This window comes from Salmo salar, chromosome 12, assembly GCF_965601325.2.
Source record: "Salmo salar chromosome 12, fSalSal1, whole genome shotgun sequence".
Classification (NCBI taxonomy): Eukaryota; Metazoa; Chordata; class Actinopteri; order Salmoniformes; family Salmonidae; genus Salmo; species Salmo salar.
This window is the reverse complement of record NC_138302.1, coordinates 105,355,883-105,377,396: the sequence shown is the minus strand read 5'-3', so window position 1 is coordinate 105,377,396 and position 21,514 is coordinate 105,355,883. Positions and strand designations below refer to the sequence as shown.

Genomic DNA, 21,514 nt, shown 5'->3' with positions numbered 1-21,514 from the left:
AATGCTGCAGAAATGTTTTGGTACCCTTCCCCAGTTCTGTGCCTCGACACAATCCTGTCTCGGAGCTCTACGAACAATTCCTTTCACCTCATGGCTTGGTTTTTGCTCTGACATGCACTGTCAACTGTGGGACCTTATATAGACAGGTGTGTGCCTTTCCAAATCATGTCCAAATCAATTGAATTTACCACAGGTGGACTCCAATCAAGTTGTAGAAACATCTCAAGGATGATCAATGGAAACAGGATGCACCTGAGCTCAATTTCGAGTCTCATAGCAAAGGGTCTGAATACTTATGTAAATAAGGCGTTTGTTTTTATTTTTAATACATTAGCAAAAATGTCTAAATATATGTTTTCACTTTGTCATTATGGGGTATTGTGTGTGGATTTTGTTGGATTAAAAACAATTTTAGAAAAAGGCTGTAAAATAACAGTGGACAAAGGGAAGGTTTGAATACTTTCTGAATGCACTGTATTTTATTATGTCGTTTTTTTTGTGTGTAGTGAAATTTGTCCTTATTTCAGGTGAATGTCCGAGATGCTCTCAACCAGGCCATGGATGAGGAACTGGAGAGGGATGAGAGAGTCTTCCTCCTGGGGGAGGAGGTGGCTCAGTATGATGGAGCCTACAAGGTAATTATTAGGTACACCAGCCCATTCACCAAAATGGATCGCTCCTACAGACAGTGAGTCTTGTGGTTGTGGCTTGATATATATATATAAAGCAGGCAGACGGGCATCGAGGCATTCAGTTACTGTTCGGTTGAATGTTAGAACGAGTGACCTAAGTGACTTTGAGAGTGGTAGGATCGTCGGTGCCAGGCGCGCCGGCTCCGGTAAAAACCTCCTGGGCATTTCAGGAACGACAGTGTCAAGGGTTTACTGAAAATGTTGCGACAAACAAAACATCCAGTCAGAACCGGTCCTGTGGGAGAAACAGCTTGGTAATGAGAGAGGTCTAAGGAGAATAGCTGTGCAGCGACGCTCCCCATCCAACCTGACAGAGGTTGAGAGGATCTGCAGAGAAGAATGGGAGAAACACCCCAAATACAGGTGTGCCAAGCTTGTAGCGTCGTACCCAAGAAGACTCGAGGCTGTAATCGCTGCCAAATGTACTTCAAACAAAATACTGAGTGAAAGAGTCTGAATACTTGTGTAAACTATGATTTTTTTTTTCAGGCTTTAAAATTATTAGGAAACATAACATTTAACATTTAAGTCATTTAGCAGACTTACAAAATGGTGCATTCACCTTATGATATCCAGTGGAACAACCACTTTACAATAGTGCATCTATATCTTTTAAGGGGGGGGGGGGGGTTAGAAGGATTACTTTATCCTATCCCAGGTATTCCTTAAAGAGGTGGGGTTTCAGGTGTCTCCGGAAGGTGGTGATTGACTCCGCTGTCCTGGCGTCGTGAGGGAGCTTGTTCCACCATTGGGGTGCCAGAGCAGCGAACAGTTTTGACCTGGCTGAGCGGGAACTGTGCTTCCTCAGAGGTAGGGAGGCGAGCAGGCCAGAGGTGGATGAACGCAGTGCCCTTGTTTGGGTGTAGGGCCTGATCAGAGCATGAAGGTACGGAGGTGCCGTTCCCCTCACAGCTCCGTAGGCAAGCACCATGGTCTTGTAGCAGATGCGAGCTTCAACTGGAAGCCAGTGGAGAGAGCGGAGGAGCGGGGTGACGTGAGAGAACTTGGGAAGGTTGAACACCAGACGGGCTGCGGCGTTCTGGATGAGTTGTAGGGGTTTAATGGCACAAGCAGGGAGCCCAGCCAACAGCGAGTTGCAGTAATCCAGACGGGAGATGACAAGTGCCTGGATTAGGACCTGCGCCGCTTCCTGTGTGAGGCAGGGTCGTACTCTGCGAATGTTGTAGAGCATGAACCTACAGGATCGGGTCACCGCCTTGATGTTAGTGGAGAATGACAGGGTGTTGTCCAGGATCACGCCAAGGTTCTTAGCACTCTGGGAGGAGGACACAAGGGAGTTGTCAACCGTGATGGCGAGATCATGGAACGGGCAGTCCTTCCCCGGGAGGAAGAGCAGCTCCGTCTTGCCGAGGTTCAGCTTGAGCTGGTGATCCGTCATCCACACTGATATGTCTGACAGACATGCAGAGATGCGACTCGCCGCCTGGTTATCAGAAGGGGGAAAGGAGAAGATTAATTGTGTGTTGTCTGCATAGCATTGATAGGAGAGACCATGTGAGGATATGACAGAGACAAGTGACTTGGTGTATAGCGAGAATAGGAGAGGGCCTAGAACAGAGCCCTGGGGGACACCAGTGGCGAGAGCGCATGGTGTGGAAACATTTCTAAAAAAAAATAAAGAGTTTTTGCTTTGTCATTATGGGGTATTGTGATGTCATTATGGGGTATTGTGATGTCATTATGGGGTATTGTGATGTCATTATGGGGTATTGTGACGTCATTATGGGGTATTGTGACGTCATTATGGGGTATTGTGATGTCATTATGGGGTATTGTGTGTAGATGGGGGGGGGGGGGGGGGCAATTTTAATACATTTTAGAATAAGGTTGTAACCTAACAATGTGGAAAAAGTAAATGGATCTGAATACTTTCCGAAGGCACTGTACACCAAAACTAGACTGTCTTGATAACGATGTATGACAAACTATTGTGGATTCAAAAGTGGTTAAAAATTTACTTATTTATTTTTTATTTTTTTCAAACAACCTATGGTTTATTTGACAGCCTGAATGGTATTAATTTATCTTATCTTGTGTATTCGTAGGTCAGCAGAGGGCTGTGGAAGAAATATGGAGACAAACGTATTATCGACACGCCAATCACAGAGGTAAACAAGACCACAAGACAGTTTATTTTGAAAGTTGTTGTTTCTATGTTGTCAGTCTGATGGTGTCTTAAGGAATATAACGGATGCGTTTTCTCCTCGCCCTTTATAGATGGGCTTTGCTGGTATTGCTGTTGGTGCTGCATTCGTAAGTCAATTACTCTTATTATAATGGTATGTATGGAAATGTCCTATTCCTATAGAAAGTAAAGTTGTACAAGCATCTCTTCACTAACCCTTTTTCTATTGAGTGTTAAATATAATAAAACACAAAAACGATTGAATGTCTAAATCTGATTTTGGTAGATAGATGACAGCCTTCTCATCGTGTGCATGGGCCGTGGCCAAAGGAAGTGTGCTATATAGGCTGCCATTTGAGTCATCCGTCATGCTGTGTTTCCAGGCCGGGCTGAGGCCAATCTGTGAGTTCATGACCTGGAACTTCTCCATGCAAGCCATCGACCAGGTGATCAACTCAGCTGCTAAGACTTACTACATGTCAGCTGGATTCCAACCTGTCCCCATTGTGTTCCGTGGACCCAACGGCTCCTCCGCAGGTAAAATAAACAAACATCTATGCCAGTTGTTTCCCAATCCTGGTCCCGGGGACCCAAAGGGGTCCACATTTTTTGTTTTTGGCCCCTTTTGTTTCCTCAGGACCAGGATTGTATTAATCTATATAGACTCTTTGCTTCGTTTTGAATTTTATTCTGAGATCGTTTGGGAACTTTTTGATTTTCTTTGTCTGCAGGCGTGGCAGCACAACACTCCCAGTGCTTCGCTGCCTGGTACGGCCACTGCCCAGGCCTCAAAGTAGTCAGCCCCTGGAACTCTGAGGATGCCAGAGGACTTCTTAAAGCAGCTATCAGGGACGACAACCCTGGTGAGTATTGAGTTGTGTACCAAATAAACGCAGCAAAAAAAAAAAGAAACGTCCCTTTTTCAGGACTTTGTCTTTCAAAGATAATTCAGTAAACATCCAAATAACTTCACAGATCTTCATTGTAAAGGGTTTAAACACTGTTTCCCATGCTTGTTCAATGAACCATAAACAATCAATGAACATGCACCTGTGGAACGGTCGTTAAGACACTAACAGCTTACAGACGGTAGGCAATTAAGGTCACAGCTATGAAAACTTAGGACACTAAAGAGGCCTTTCTACTGACTCTGAAAAACACCAAAAGAAAGATGCCCAGGGTCCCTGCTCATCTGCGTGAACATGCCTTAGGCAGCGCAGGGGCTGAGGACTGCAGATGTGACCAGGGAAATAAATTGCAATGTCCGTACTGTGAGACGCCTAAGAAGCAAGAACTGGTAAATCTGGTGCAGTCCACGAGGAGGAGACGCACTGCAGTACTTAATGCAGCTGGTGGCCACGCCAGATACTGACTGTTACTTTTGATTTTGACCCCCCCCCCCCCCTTTGTTCAGGGACACATTATTCCATTTGTGTTAGTCACATGTCTGTGGAACTTGTTCAGTTTATGTCTCAGTTGTTGAATCTTGATGTTCATACAAATATTTACACATGTTAAGTTTGCTGAAAATAAATGCAGTTGACAGTGAGAGAAAGTTTCTTTCCCCCCCCCCCCCCCGCCCTGAGTTTATCACCGTATTCCACTACTGTTAACCAGGGGCCCATAAGGCTCTGTTGAAATGTACTGCTCTACAAAGGGAATAGGGTACTAATCCCCTTTTCATGTTTCCTCCCTCAACGGTATTGGAGAAGGTTCCAAGGCGACAAGAGGGGAATCACTGGCGATCTGCTCATGTCCTGTAGTACAGATGAGGGGAATCACTGGCGATCTGCTCATGTCCTGTAGTATAGATGAGGGGAATCACTGGCGATCTGCTCATGTCCTGTAGTACAGATGAGGGGAATCACTGGCGATCTGCTCATGTCCTGTAGTACAGATGAGGGGAATCACTGGCGATCTGCTCATGTCCTGTAGTACAGATGAGGGGAATCACTGGCGATCTGCTCATGTCCTGTAGTATAGATGAGGGGAATCACTGGCGATCTGCTCATGTCCTGTAGTATAGATGAGGGGAATCACTGGCGATCTGCTCATGTCCTGTAGTACAGATGAGGGGAATCACTGGCGATCTGCTCATGTCCTGTAGTACAGATGAGGGGAATCACTGGCGATCTGCTCATGTCCTGTAGTACAGATGAGGGGAATCACTGGCGATCTGCTCATGTCCTGTAGTACAGATGAGGGGAATCACTGGCGATCTGCTCATGTCCTGTAGTACAGATGAGGGGAATCACTGGCGATCTGCTCATGTCCTGTAGTATAGATGAGGGGAATCACTGGCGATCTGCTCATGTCCTGTAGTATAGATGAGGGGAATCACTGGCGATCTGCTCATGTCCTGTAGTACAGATGAGGGGAATCACTGGCGATCTGCTCATGTCCTGTAGTACAGATGAGGGGAATCACTGGCGATCTGCTCATGTCCTGTAGTACAGATGAGGGGAATCACTGGCGATCTGCTCATGTCCTGTAGTACAGATGAGGGGAATCACTGGCGATCTGCTCATGTCCTGTAGTATAGATGAGGGGAATCACTGGCGATCTGCTCATGTCCTGTAGTACAGATGAGGGGAATCACTGGCGATCTGCTCATGTCCTGTAGTACAGATGAGGGGAATCACTGGCGATCTGCTCATGTCCTGTAGTATAGATGAGGGGAATCACTGGCGATCTGCTCATGTCCTGTAGTATAGATGAGGGGAATCACTGGCGATCTGCTCATGTCCTGTAGTATAGATGAGGGGAATCACTGGCGATCTGCTCATGTCCTGTAGTACAGATGAGGGGAATCACTGGCGATCTGCTCATGTCCTGTAGTACAGATGAGGGGAATCACTGGCGATCTGCTCATGTCCTGTAGTACAGATGAGGGGAATCACTGGCGATCTGCTCATGTCCTGTAGTACAGATGAGGGGAATCACTGGCGATCTGCTCATGTCCTGTAGTACAGATGAGGGGAATCACTGGCGATCTGCTCATGTCCTGTAGTATAGATGAGGGGAATCACTGGCGATCTGCTCATGTCCTGTAGTATAGATGAGGGGAATCACTGGCGATCTGCTCATGTCCTGTAGTACAGATGAGGGGAATCACTGGCGATCTGCTCATGTCCTGTAGTACAGATGAGGGGAATCACTGGCGATCTGCTCATGTCCTGTAGTACAGATGAGGGGAATCACTGGCGATCTGCTCATGTCCTGTAGTACAGATGAGGGGAATCACTGGCGATCTGCTCATGTCCTGTAGTATAGATGAGGGGAATCACTGGCGATCTGCTCATGTCCTGTAGTACAGATGAGGGGAATCACTGGCGATCTGCTCATGTCCTGTAGTACAGATGAGGGGAATCACTGGCGATCTGCTCATGTCCTGTAGTACAGATGAGGGGAATCACTGGCGATCTGCTCATGTCCTGTAGTATAGATGAGGGGAATCACTGGCGATCTGCTCATGTCCTGTAGTACAGATGAGGGGAATCACTGGCGATCTGCTCATGTCCTGTAGTACAGATGAGGGGAATCACTGGCGATCTGCTCATGTCCTGTAGTACAGATGAGGGGAATCACTGGCGATCTGCTCATGTCCTGTAGTACAGATGAGGGGAATCACTGGCGATCTGCTCATGTCCTGTAGTATAGATGAGGGGAATCACTGGCGATCTGCTCATGTCCTGTAGTACAGATGAGGGGAATCACTGGCGATCTGCTCATGTCCTGTAGTACAGATGAGGGGAATCACTGGCGATCTGCTCATGTCCTGTAGTACAGATGAGGGGAATCACTGGCGATCTGCTCATGTCCTGTAGTACAGATGAGGGGAATCACTGGCGATCTGCTCATGTCCTGTAGTACAGATGAGGGGAATCACTGGCGATCTGCTCATGTCCTGTAGTACAGATGAGGGGAATCACTGGCGATCTGCTCATGTCCTGTAGTATAGATGAGGGGAATCACTGGCGATCTGCTCATGTCCTGTAGTACAGATGAGGGGAATCACTGGCGATCTGCTCATGTCCTGTAGTACAGATGAGGGGAATCACTGGCGATCTGCTCATGTCCTGTAGTACAGATGAGGGGAATCACTGGCGATCTGCTCATGTCCTGTAGTACAGATGAGGGGAATCACTGGCGATCTGCTCATGTCCTGTAGTACAGATGAGGGGAATCACTGGCGATCTGCTCATGTCCTGTAGTACAGATGAGGGGAATCACTGGCGATCTGCTCATGTCCTGTAGTACAGATGAGGGGAATCACTGGCGATCTGCTCATGTCCTGTAGTACAGATGAGGGGAATCACTGGCGATCTGCTCATGTCCTGTAGTACAGATGAGGGGAATCACTGGCGATCTGCTCATGTCCTGTAGTACAGATGAGGGGAATCACTGGCGATCTGCTCATGTCCTGTAGTACAGATGAGGGGAATCACTGGCGATCTGCTCATGTCCTGTAGTACAGATGAGGGGAATCACTGGCGATCTGCTCATGTCCTGTAGTACAGATGAGGGGAATCACTGGCGATCTGCTCATGTCCTGTAGTACAGATGAGGGGAATCACTGGCGATCTGCTCATGTCCTGTAGTACAGATGAGGGGAATCACTGGCGATCTGCTCATGTCCTGTAGTACAGATGAGGGGAATCACTGGCGATCTGCTCATGTCCTGTAGTACAGATGAGGGGAATCACTGGCGATCTGCTCATGTCCTGTAGTACAGATGAGGGGAATCACTGGCGATCTGCTCATGTCCTGTAGTACAGATGAGGGGAATCACTGGCGATCTGCTCATGTCCTGTAGTACAGATGAGGGGAATCACTGGCGATCTGCTCATGTCCTGTAGTACAGATGAGGGGAATCACTGGCGATCTGCTCATGTCCTGTAGTACAGATGAGGGGAATCACTGGCGATCTGCTCATGTCCTGTAGTACAGATGAGGGGAATCACTGGCGATCTGCTCATGTCCTGTAGTACAGATGAGGGGAATCACTGGCGATCTGCTCATGTCCTGTAGTACAGATGAGGGGAATCACTGGCGATCTGCTCATGTCCTGTAGTACAGATGAGGGGAATCACTGGCGATCTGCTCATGTCCTGTAGTACAGATGAGGGGAATCACTGGCGATCTGCTCATGTCCTGTAGTACAGATGAGGGGAATCACTGGCGATCTGCTCATGTCCTGTAGTACAGATGAGGGGAATCACTGGCGATCTGCTCATGTCCTGTAGTACAGATGAGGGGAATCACTGGCGATCTGCTCATGTCCTGTAGTACAGACATGTAAATTCCTGTGCTGTTAACGCCTGCTAATCAAAACCACCTTGTGTTGTATTTCTCCTCCAACAGTGGTGTTCCTGGAGAATGAGCTGATGTATGGAGTGCCCTTTGACCTGTCTGAGGAGGTTATGCATAAAGACTTTGTCCTACCTATTGGAAAGGCCAAAGTGGAAAGACAAGGTAACTAGCAACCGCTGGAGAATTTTAAAATGTTTATTCAATTATTATTTTTATGTTCATTGTACCCTCCCCTGGAAAAACATTGCGAGATTATTGATGATTTCATTGTGAGCGAGAGTTGGGGATTGATGGTTTGGAGATCACAGACAGAAGCATGTCTGTTTCTAGGAAATATATTCCCAAATGTATTTTATTTTCTCTGTTAAGCTGTGTGCGCTGAACTGCCATTCATGATTGTTGCTGACACCGACGTTCAGATTTAAATGGTCCAATGTGCATCACAGCAGCCTCAACTCAGACAGCAGTGTGGTAAAGCTCATTCACACTCAGGATGGAACCTTATACTCCTACTGTTTTTGCCACCTATTTACCTGGTCAGGTAATGGTGTTATTATAGACAATAGTTGATCTGTTTACCTGGTCAGGTAATGGTGTTATTAAACTAAACCAGACAATAGATGATCTGTTTACCTGGTCAGGTAATGGTGTTATATACTAAACCAGACAGTAGTTTACCTGGTCAGGTAATGGTGTTATTATACTGAACAATAGTTGATCTGTTTACCTGGTCAGGTAATGGTGTTATTAAACTAAACCAGACAATAGTTTACCTGGTCAGGTAATGGTGTTATTATACCAAACCAGACAGTAGTTTACCTGGTCAGGTAATGGTGTTATTAAACTAAACCAGACAGTAGTTTACCTGGTCAGGTAATGGTGTTATTAAACTAAACCAGACAGTAGTTTACCTGGTCAGGTAATGGTGTTATTATACTAAACCAGACAGTAGTTTACCTGGTCAGGTAATGGTGTTATATACTAAACCAGACAGTAGTTTACCTGGTCAGGTAATGGTGTTATTATAGACAATAGTTGATCTGTTTACCTGGTCAGGTAATGGTGTTATTAAACTAAACCAGACAGTAGTTTACCTGGTCAGGTAATGGTGTTATATACTAAACCAGACAGTAGTTTACCTGGTCAGGTAATGGTGTTATTATACTGAACAATAGTTGATCTGTTTACCTGGTCAGGTAATGGTGTTATTAAACTAAACCAGACAATAGATGATCTGTTTACCTGGTCAGGTAATGGTGTTATTAAACTAAACCAGACAGTAGTTTACCTGGTCAGGTAATGGTGTTATATACTAAACCAGACAATAGATGATCTGTTTACCTGGTCAGGTAATGGTGTTATTAAACTAAACCAGACAGTAGTTTACCTGGTCAGGTAATGGTGTTATTAAACTAAACCAGACAGTAGTTTACCTGGTCAGGTAATGGTGTTATTATACTAAACCAGACAGTAGTTTACCTGGTCAGGTAATGGTGTTATTAAACTAAACCAGACAGTAGTTTACCTGGTCAGGTAATGGTGTTATATACTAAACCAGACAGTAGTTTACCTGGTCAGGTAATGGTGTTATATACTAAACCAGACAGTAGTTTACCTGGTCAGGTAATGGTGTTATTAAACTAAACCAGACAGTAGTTTACCTGGTCAGGTAATGGTGTTATTAAACTAAACCAGACAGTAGTTTACCTGGTCAGGTAATGGTGTTATTATACCAAACCAGACAGTAGTTTACCTGGTCAGGTAATGGTGTTATTATACCAAACCAGACAGTAGTTTACCTGGTCAGGTAATGGTGTTATTATACTAAACCAGACAGTAGTTTACCTGGTCAGGTAATGGTGTTATTATACTAAACCAGACAGTAGTTTACCTGGTCAGGTAATGGTGTTATTAAACTAAACCAGACAGTAGTTTACCTGGTCAGGTAATGGTGTTATTATACTAAACCAGACAGTAGTTTACCTGGTCAGGTAATGGTGTTATTATACTAAACCAGACAGTAGTTTACCTGGTCAGGTAATGGTGTTATTATACTAAACCAGACAGTAGTTTACCTGGTCAGGTAATGGTGTTATATACTAAACCAGACAGTAGTTTACCTGGTCAGGTAATGGTGTTATTAAACTAAACCAGACAGTAGTTTACCTGGTCAGGTAATGGTGTTATTATACTAAACCAGACAGTAGTTTACCTGGTCAGGTAATGGTGTTATTAAACTAAACCAGACAGTAGTTTACCTGGTCAGGTAATGGTGTTATATACTAAACCAGACAGTAGTTTACCTGGTCAGGTAATGGTGTTATTATACTAAACCAGACAGTAGTTTACCTGGTCAGGTAATGGTGTTATATACTAAACAATAGTTGATCTGTTTACCTGGTCAGGTAATGGTGTTATTAAACTAAACCAGACAGTAGTTTACCTGGTCAGGTAATGGTGTTATTAAACTAAACCAGACAGTAGTTTACCTGGTCAGGTAATGGTGTTATTATACTAAACCAGACAGTAGTTTACCTGGTCAGGTAATGGTGTTATATACTAAACCAGACAGTAGTTTACCTGGTCAGGTAATGGTGTTATTAAACTAAACCAGACAATAGTTTACCTGGTCAGGTAATGGTGTTATTATACTAAACCAGACAGTAGTTTACCTGGTCAGGTAATGGTGTTATTAAACTAAACCAGACAGTAGTTTACCTGGTCAGGTAATGGTGTTATTATACTGAACCAGATAGTTGATCTGTTTACCTGGTCAGGTAATGGTGTTATTAAACTAAACCAGACAGTAGTTTACCTGGTCAGGTAATGGTGTTATTAAACTAAACCAGACAGTAGTTTACCTGGTCAGGTAATGGTGTTATTAAACTAAACCAGACAGTAGTTTACCTGGTCAGGTAATGGTGTTATTAAACTAAACCAGACAGTAGTTTACCTGGTCAGGTAATGGTGTTATTATACTAAACCAGACAGTAGTTTACCTGGTCAGGTAATGGTGTTATTAAACTAAACCAGACAGTAGTTTACCTGGTCAGGTAATGGTGTTATTATACTAAACCAGACAGTAGTTTACCTGGTCAGGTAATGGTGTTATTAAACTAAACCAGACAGTAGTTTACCTGGTCAGGTAATGGTGTTATATACTAAACCAGACAGTAGTTTACCTGGTCAGGTAATGGTGTTATTATACTAAACCAGACAGTAGTTTACCTGGTCAGGTAATGGTGTTATTAAACTAAACCAGACAGTAGTTTACCTGGTCAGGTAATGGTGTTATTAAACTAAACCAGACAGTAGTTTACCTGGTCAGGTAATGGTGTTATTATACTAAACCAGACAGTAGTTTACCTGGTCAGGTAATGGTGTTATTATACTGAACAATAGTTGATCTGTTTACCTGGTCAGGTAATGGTGTTATTAAACTAAACCAGACAATAGATTATCTGTTTAGCTGGTCAGGTAATGGTGTTATTATACTAAACCATACAATAGTTGACCTGGGGCCTGTTGCACAAAACTAGGATAAGGGATTAAGCCAGGATATCTTGGTGATCCTGGCTCAATTGATCCGTAATCCGGTTGCACTAAAGATGGATAGGGGGCAGGAGGATATGTTATGGTATAAATTACCATGGAGATTTATTCTGTGGAGCTAGCCTGCTCCAGACCAGGCTAAATTCCAGGATCTATTTAATCTCATCCCTAATGTCAGTCAGCAGTCACCACAAATGGAAACCAATAGTTATTTCACTGCTCACTATACATTGTTATCACATAACTAGACCCACTGTCATTATTTAAACGTTTGTGATCATTAATTTCAATGATTTTGGATAAAAAATAATTTTTAGATTATGTTGCTATCATTAGATAATTTACAGTTTCCCATAGACTATAAGGCTATATATAAAATGATAGAATATTAGGGCCACAGAGGGGAAAAAAACACAAGTAATAATATTGTAACCGGTTGTTTTAAAGGAGGACAGTTGTTAAAATGACAGATGTGGGGCATTTCGTGAAATTGTACTTCAGTATGGTTTCATAAACAAAGACATGCTGATGTGCCAGAATATTAAGTATCACATTGTCATAAGTATCAAAACTGTAAAAACAATATGTAGCTTTTCTGCAGAAAGAACCAGCCTCATAAATTTATGACTTTATCCTTTTTCTTCAGTGTGGCCCTAGTACTCTGTCATATAAACAAATACACATTCCATATGAATATAAAAACACAATGTGTAACATTATGTTCCTTTATTGAATAAGGACAAAACAAAGCAGGTAAACCATCAGCTCCTTTCGAAACTGAAGTCACAGTGACTACAAGATGGAAAGCACAGAATCCAAGCATATTATACAAAATGATACATACACATTCAAAGGTCTGTATATAACACACCCTGCATGTCTGCACACTAAAATAAATGCAGGACAAATCCATACACATCAACTGAACAGACAAATGAATGGATGCAGTAGCCTCCCTGCAGCCTTGTATTACACACAGTATACCGCACAAACATCATAAGAGGCCAAATTCGTAAAAAAACGAACCCAAAAAAACCCCAATTCCTCTGCCACCGCAGGACATATTTAACCAAAATTGAAAGCACACATACTAACTAAAATAATTCAACACATATTGGTCCCTCAGCAGCCGACCACTGTCGTCATCAGGGAAGATTGCCGGATTGTCCCAGTCCATGGCTGGTGGCACTCTGGGGGCCCTCTCCTTCCTCAGGCAGGCCACATTGTGGAGGACAGCACAAGCCACAGTAATATCACATGCCCTAACAGGGCTGACCCTTAATTTGTGAAGGCAGTGAAAGCGTGCCTTCAGGAGGCCAAAGGTCATTTCAACTCTGGCCCTGGTCCTGGCATGGGCATGGTTGTAGGCCTGCTGTGCTTCCTGGGGGTCTGTGAAAGGAGAAAAGGCTGGCAGCCATACCCCCTGTCTCCCAGCAGCACACCAGAGAATTCACCTGTCAACACAAAATCTCATCATTACTACCTCATAAACACAGTGATATTCTTGACACAGCCATGATGGTTATAAATAGGGGTTGTGTGGCTTACCTTGTGATAGGCACTGATAGATTTCAGAGGCCCGAAAGATTCTGGAGTCATGGACTGAGCCAGGCCATTTTGCCACAACATTGCTGATCACACAGTCAGCATTGCAGACCATCTGAAATCATAAGATGAGGAATATTACACCAATCAATGCACATCACTGGCAATGCAGAGTGTTCGTCAATGGACAATATCAAAAAGTTATGTTCACCTGAACATTAATGCTGTGAAAGGATTTCCTATTCACAAAATCGGCCTCATGGGCACCTGAGGGGGCTTTTATCCTTATGTGTGTGCAGTCCACTGCACCAATGACATTGGGGAAACCTGTCACACAAAGTAATGAGTATCCTACTATGTGTTAACAGTTGTCCTGTAATTTGTAGATCCTCTTACCTGCAATCCTATAGAACTCCTCTTTGATGTCACAGAGTCTTCTGTGGCCAGGGAAGGAGATGAAGACATCTGCTAATGCTTTGATAGCCAGACACACACTCCTTATTGTGCGGCAAATTGTGGCCTTGTTCAGCTGTTCTGCATCCCCCACTGAGTACAGGAAGGCTCCACTAGAAAAAAAGCGCAAGGCCACACAAACCATTTGCTCCACACTCAGTGCATGGCTCCGTGCAGTGCGGTGCTTAATCCTGGGACCCAGTAGTCTGCATAGATACCTGATGCCATCTGCAGAAAACCTGTATCTTTCATATAGATGGTCATCAGGGAAGGCCAGTGGGTCCAACCGGTCCCTGAAGACCCTTTCTCGCCTGAAGGCTCTCCTCAGCACAAGTGCTTCTTCATCCACCACATCTCGCACGAATGGGCATGCCATTGTCAGAGCAGAAAGGAACACACAATTTTGGGCCTTCATATAGGCTAGTGGCCACACCTGGTGCTGGGGGGGTGGGCAAAAGAGGGCGATGCCTTATAACGATGACTTGGTTGTACTGATTGCTGGGAAAATAAAAAAAACCTTAGAAAGATGCCACCGTCCTGTGTGCTCACAATAAGAGCTCATATGTCATGGCTCACTTGACTTTACGAGAATATACCTAATTTTTATTTTGAGCTGTGTCATCTTCTTGGAGCTGGGGGAGGAAAGAAAAATAATGATTAATACATTTGTGTTACAGTTAGCATACAGTGTACATTGAAGGCATATCTCACCTCCCTCTCAAGTTTTTTTATTTCAAGGTCCAGTTTCCTAATTGTCCTCTTTTTTTATTTCGGACTCCAGTGCAAGATTTTCCATCTTTTTCTTCTTGTACTGAATGTCTATGTCTGCCAGTTCTATTTGGCGCCGGAGGTGGTTGCCATACAACTTTCTGATAGCTTGTGAGCTCTGTGAACACAATACAATTAGCGCAGCTGGAATTTGGCAGGATGTGGTGTCCTTTTATTAATACGCACTATGTTGCCAGGCTGGTTTTCCCACTGTATAGCATCTGGGTCCTGTAAAAGAAATTAGATTTTTTGATTTTGATGAGGACTCCTCACCATTGTAGAGTAAATAGTACTTTCACAGTCTTAACATGATACCTCATGCCTTCTGGAATCCAGAGAGATGGTCTCCTCCTCATCATCGTCTCCATCATGTGCTGTTGCTGCTGCACTGGGGCCTTCACCCTATCACATTTAATCGGATTCATATTGAAGCTAGTAGACAAGACATGCCAGGCCTACAGTATGCCTTTGATGGAGTACTCACTGGATCAGCATCGTCTGGTGCTTGTGCTGGTGGCTCTAACAGGAACACAGTGCTGCCAGACACTGCAAGGCAATAGGTAAACCAAAGTCAGACAGTCCAAATTGATTCAATATGAATGTGGTTGTATCCCATGTAGAGATGGAAGGACATACCTTGAATGAAGCGGGTGGCATCTTGGGAGGAACCTATGCTCGTCTCTTTCCCCCCAGGGATCCCCTCTAAGACGGGCCTGCCTTTATTTAGCTCCAAGGCCATGTCCTCTGCTGGGGTAAGGTCAGCCTTTGGTGACCCACCACCCGTGCCTTGTCTGTGGGTATTCTTTTTCACTGCTAAAACAGTACAGACAATGTGTGAGCAGGCACCTTCTGGGTACAATATATGCTTGTGCTTTGTTAAATATTAGTCAGGGACCATACCATTCTGCAGAATGTTCTTGTATTTGATTTTGACCTGCTGCCATGTCCGTTTTGGCCCGTTCATGTTTAATCTACACACACACACACACACACACACATTTAATGGAGTCACACTGCAAAAAATTACTTGGTATTTTTGAATTGTTTTCAGTAAAAATATCAAAAAATCTATCATAGCTTTATACAGTGTGATGGAGTTACTTTAGACAATTTCACTCATATCTGCAGTGCATTTCAATTAAAAATTTAACCGTTTCATAATTACAGTACAACTGCATTTTTGGAGATGTGAATTAAATATTTGAATTGTAATTGTGATGTTTCAGCGGAGCGGTGACTGTGTAATTGTGCACTACTTACGCATTCAGGCGGTCTGCAATACTTTGCCATGCTTTTTCTCTTTGCTTTATCACTGTGGCGGTGTTGCCTTTCTTCTTAATTATATATTTTACCTCCTCGTATGCCTCCATGAGGATTTGTGCTTCCGACGGGGAAAAGTACGCGGCTCTAGTTGCCATGGTAAATCAGTTAATCTGTGATCTGTGGCGGGGTCTATTTGAGTGAGCCGTGAGCGCGCACCTATCCAGGATTGGTTTCACCTGGCTTAATGAATCCGTGTCTGCTCATCCTGGCTTGGTCTTTGTGCAACCAATTAAGCCTGGACGCACATGTTTTGGCTTCATTGAGCTCAGCTGAGTCATTTATCCCGGATGTCTTAATTCTACTTTTGTGCAACAGGCCCCTGGTCAGGTAATGGTGTTATTATAGACAATAGATGATCTGTTTACCTGGTCAGGTAATGGTGTTATTAAACTAAACCAGACAATAGTTGATCTGTTTACCTGGTCGGCTTGTGTACTTAGTGAGTAATATTCCTCTCGGTGTCCATTCCAGTTTGGAGAGCCATAGGAGACAAACATGTATTCTGACAAGCAGTCAATACACAACAATTCTTAATCTAATTGCGTGGAAACACTTTTGAAAACAGTTTTAGCCTTTGTTAGAAAAGAGAGGGATGCCAGGTTTCCATCTCTACAACATTTTATTTTTCTACTCCTTCAATTGCTTATGTGGCATCGTTTTACAACCAGCGTTTCAAGCATGGTTTAGGAGCGGCTGCGTACCAGACGTCTTAAAGGGGCGACGACGTCTTAAAGGGGCAATGATGTACTTTGTAGTAGAAACAAATATTAAGAATAATAATCAGGATGTTGGGGTAAATGGACACACCCCATTCTTCAGCCATGTACTTTCTATATCGCTATGCTGCTTGTTGGGCTACAGGTGATGATTCTTATTGCTAATAGCACATCTGATAATATAGCCAATGCTATATGCATGGTTCAATATGTAAACATTTTAATTTAACTTCATTTTTAACCGGTGGAAATGTATATTATAGATGGTGTCAGCGTCATTTTATTAGAATTTATTTTGGAGTAGGTCCTTTTTTTTTTCTTTTGTCACCAGAACTGAGCTTGTCAGTCCTTGGACTACCTGAGCAAGGCAACTGGAAATGGTCCAACTTGCAGTTTTAATACATGTACAAAAATCATCCTCTTTCCTTAAAAGCAAGATGGCTGTGACTTTATGACGTGAATGGGGAGGATAACTTGGCCTCAGACAGTCCATCTGAGACTTAAGTTTCAGTCTTTTTTTGACCCCTGGAAACCTCAATAACCCAATCGCTCACAAATTAACTTAATGCCACAAATAATTCAAGGTTTTATTTACTAGAATAAGTTGTAATATTAGGTAGTTAACAGATACAGTATAAAGACTGTATGTACAATAAGGATACAATGCAGATTGAGGTGAATCTCCAAAGTTGAATATGAATGGTTTCCGTACCCAACTCAAATACAATAACACTTTCACAGGACTTTGAGAATAATGTGATTCTTATTCATTGAAAGAGAAAGTGTGAGAGGGCTACATTGACAGCTGTCACAACCGTGAATTATAGATAGGTTCACCCAACAGGAATGGACAATGGGCTAGGCTGTCAGTTAGCATCCGTTGTGGACAGTGGGCTAGGCTGTCAGTTAGCATCCGTTGTGGGCTAGGCTGTCAGTTAGCATCCGTTGTGGGCTAGGCTGTCAGTTAGCATCCGTTGTGGGCTAGGCTGTCAGTTAGCATCCGCTGTGGGCTAGGCTGTCAGTTAGCATCCGCTGTGGGCTAGGCTGTCAGTTAGCATCCGCTGTGGGCTAGGCTGTCAGTTAGCATCCGTTGTGGGCTAGGCTGTCAGTTAGCATCCGTTGTGGACAGTGGGCTAGGCTGTCAGTTAGCATCCGTTGTGGGCTAGGCTGTCAGTTAGCATCCGTTGTGGACAGTGGGCTAGGCTGTCAGTTAGCATCCGTTGTGGGCTAGGCTGTCAGTTAGCATCCGTTGTGGACAGTGGGCTAGGCTGTCAGTTAGCATCCGTTGTGGACAGTGGGCTAGGCTGTCAGTTAGCATCCGTTGTGGGCTAGGCTGTCAGTTAGCATCCGTTGTGGACAGTGGGCTAGGCTGTCAGTTAGCATCCGTTGTGGGCTAGGCTGTCAGTTAGCATCCGTTGTGGACAGTGGGCTAGGCTGTCAGTTAGCATCCGTTGTGGACAGTGGGCTAGGCTGTCAGTTAGCATCCGTTGTGGACAGTGGGCTAGGCTGTCAGTTAGCATCCGTTGTGGGCTAGGCTGTCAGTTAGCATCCGTTGTGGACAGTGGGCTAGGCTGTCAGTTAGCATCCGTTGTGGGCTAGGCTGTCAATTAGCATCCGTTGTGGGCTAGACTGTCAGTTAGCATCCGTTGTGGACAGTGGGCTAGGCTGTCAGTTAGCATCCGTTGTGGGCTAGGCTGTCAATTAGCATCCGTTGTGGGCTAGGCTGTCAGTTAGCATCCATTGTGGACAGTGGGCTAGGCTGTCAGTTAGCATCCGTTGTGGACAATGGGCTAGGCTGTCAGTTAGCATCCGTTGTGGGCTAGGCTGTCAGTTAGCATCCGCTGTGGGCTAGGCTGTCAGTTAGCATCCGCTGTGGGCTAGGCTGTCAGTTAGCATCCGCTGTGGGCTAGGCTGTCAGTTAGCATCCGCTGTGGGCTAGGCTGTCAGTTAGCATCCGCTGTGGGCTAGCCTGTCAGTTAGCATCCGCTGTGGGCTAGGCTGTCAGTTAGCATCCGCTGTGGGCTAGGCTGTCAGTTAGCATCCGCTGTGGGCTAGGCTGTCAGTTAGCATCCGCTGTGGGCTAGGCTGTCAGTTAGCATCCGCTGTGGGCTAGGCTGTCAGTTAGCATCCGCTGTGGGCTAGGCTGTCAGTTAGCATCCGCTGTGGGCTAGGCTGTCAGTTAGCATCCGCTGTGGGCTAGGCTGTCAGTTAGCATCCGCTGTGGGCTAGGCTGTCAGTTAGCATCCGCTGTGGGCTAGCCTGTCAGTTAGCATCCGCTGTGGGCTAGGCTGTCAGTTAGCATCCGCTGTGGACAATGCCGGAACAGTATTGATCATTGGCTTGTAAATTATACCTGCCATCCCACTATTACTCAATGACTTCCACTACTTTACACACACACACACACACACTGCCACTTTCAGAGGAATTTAAGAATGCTATGGGTCATTTACTTGTATGCTGACGTTGCCTGCCTGGTTGGTTCCCGCTAGGATAGGATGAAGTAAAGGTCTGTTGTCCTCTTCTCTTGACAGTCGTGCTGAGGCCAGGCCAAAAAATAGCTCGCAGCCAAAGGAGCGAGACCAGCTTCGCTCTGGCCTCAGTCCAGGAAAGTGATGTCTACTAGTTTTTTTTTTCCCCTGCTGTTTCTCTGATCCCACCCGGGATGTAATTGTGAACTCAGTCCGTTGGTCTTGGAATGAGCAACAGTGCTCTCCGTAGATTCTCTGGCATGATTGATTCTGTCTGAGTTAGGATAGGGTGTCGTCGATATGTTTTTGGTTTCCAAGGAGATAGGATCATTCAGTTTAACTTGGTGTGGCCGCATCTCGAAGAAACTTGATCGCCGCATCTGTTTAGCGAATCCTGTATTTTATAGTGATACTCACAGAGGGCGGACTCTGATTCGGAGAATCCCACACGTTTATGTTCATGTGAGATAAATCTGCGATTTCCTCGTAAGTATTCACAGAATGTTTCTACTGTACAGAAAACAGTTTGTCTCTAGGATGAAATGTGTAGCCTGCAGGTACCAAACATACCTTCTATGTCACAGTAAATCCTTATTCTACCCCTTTTTAATGACATAGAACAACCAGGGAAAAATGGTCACGTTATGCTTCATGTTATACCAACATGTCATGAGTCCTCCAGTTTAATATATTGTTCATCAGGGTCACTGGGCTGTATTGGCGCTACCCTGGCTACTGCTCTTCCCCTGCAATACGCTACCCTGGCTACTGCTCTTCCCCTACAATACGCTACCCTGGCTACTGCTCTTCCCTTTACAATACGCTACCCTGGCTACTGCTCTTCCCCTGCAATACGCTACCCTGGCTACTGCTCTTCCCTTTACAATACGCTACCCTGGCTACTGCTCTTCCCTTTACAATACGCTACCCTGGCTACTGCTCTTCCCCTGCAATACGCTACCCTGGCTACTGCTCTTCCCTTTACAATACGCTACCCTGGCTACTGCTCTTCCCTTTACAATACGCTACCCTGGCTACTGCTCTTCCCTTTACAATACGCTACCCTGGCTACTGCTCTTCCCTTTACAATACGCTACCCTGGCTACCGCTCTTCCCTTTACAATACGCTACCCTGGCTACTGCTCTTCCCTTTACAATACGCTACCCTGGCTACTGCTCTTCCCTTTACAATACGCTACCCTGGCTACTGCTCTTCCCTTTACAATACGCTACCCTGGCTACTGCTCTTCCCCTGACAATACGCTACCCTGGCTACTGCTCTTCCCCTGCAATACGCTACCCTGGCTACTGCTCTTCCCTTTACAATACGCTACCCTGGCTACTGCTCTTCCCCTGCAATACGCTACCCTGGCTACTGCTCTTCCCCTGCAATACGCTACCCTGGCTACTGCTCTTCCCCTGCAATACGCTACCCTGGCTACTGCTCTTCCCTTTACAATACGCTACCCTGGCTACTGCTCTTCCCCTGCAATACGCTACCCTGGCTACTGCTCTTCCCTTTACAATACGCTACCCTGGCTACTGCTCTTCCCTTTACAATACGCTACCCTGGCTACCGCTCTTCCCTTTACAATACGTTACCCTGGCTACTGCTCTTCCCCTGCAACACGCTACCCTGGCTACTGCTCTTCCCTTTACAATACGCTACCCTGGCTACTGCTCTTCCCTTTACAATACGCTACCCTGGCTACTGCTCTTCCCTTTACAATACGCTACCCTGGCTACTGCTCTTCCCTTTACAATACGCTACCCTGGCTACTGCTCTTCCCTTTACAATACGCTACCCTGGCTACTGCTCTTCCCTTTACAATACGCTACCCTGGCTACTGCTCTTCCCTTTGCAATACGCTACCCTGGCTACTGCTCTTCCCCTGCAATACGCTACCCTGGCTACTGCTCTTCCCTTTACAATACGCTACCCTGGCTACTGCTCTTCCCTTTACAATACGCTACCCTGGCTACTGCTCTTCCCCTGCAATACGCTACCCTGGCTACTGCTCTTCCCTTTACAATACGCTACCCTGGCTACTGCTCTTCCCTTTACAATACGCTACCCTGGCTACTGCTCTTCCCTTTACAATACGCTACCCTGGCTACTGCTCTTCCCTTTACAATACGCTACCCTGGCTACTGCTCTTCCCTTTACAATACGCTACCCTGGCTACTGCTCTTCCCCTGCAATACGCTACCCTGGCTACCGCTCTACCCTTTACAATACGCTACCCTGGCTACTGCTCTTCCCTTTACAATACGCTACCCTGGCTACTGCTCTTCCCCTGCAATACGCTACCCTGGCTACTGCTCTTCCCTTTACAATACGCTACCCTGGCTACTGCTCTTCCCTTTACAATACGCTACCCTGGCTACTGCTCTTCCCTTTACAATACGCTACCCTGGCTACTGCTCTTCCCTTTACAATACGCTACCCTGGCTACTGCTCTTCCCTTTACAATACGCTACCCTGGCTACTGCTCTTCCCTTTACAATACGCTACCCTGGCTACTGCTCTTCCCC

General features: G+C 45.2%; 1 protein-coding gene across 1 annotated transcript in view; it reads left to right on the top strand.

Annotated features, from left to right (window-relative positions):
* Nucleotides 1-21,514, top strand: part of LOC106566255 (pyruvate dehydrogenase E1 component subunit beta, mitochondrial) — a 46,634-nt gene that overhangs the window by 5,495 nt on the left and 19,625 nt on the right. The window contains exons 3-8 of the mRNA XM_045691994.2: nucleotides 528-635; nucleotides 2,759-2,821; nucleotides 2,931-2,966; nucleotides 3,222-3,375; nucleotides 3,570-3,701; nucleotides 8,203-8,313. Of these exons, the coding sequence (XP_045547950.1) occupies nucleotides 528-635; nucleotides 2,759-2,821; nucleotides 2,931-2,966; nucleotides 3,222-3,375; nucleotides 3,570-3,701; nucleotides 8,203-8,313 (604 nt within the window). The remainder of the gene's footprint in view (nucleotides 1-527; nucleotides 636-2,758; nucleotides 2,822-2,930; nucleotides 2,967-3,221; nucleotides 3,376-3,569; nucleotides 3,702-8,202; nucleotides 8,314-21,514) is intronic.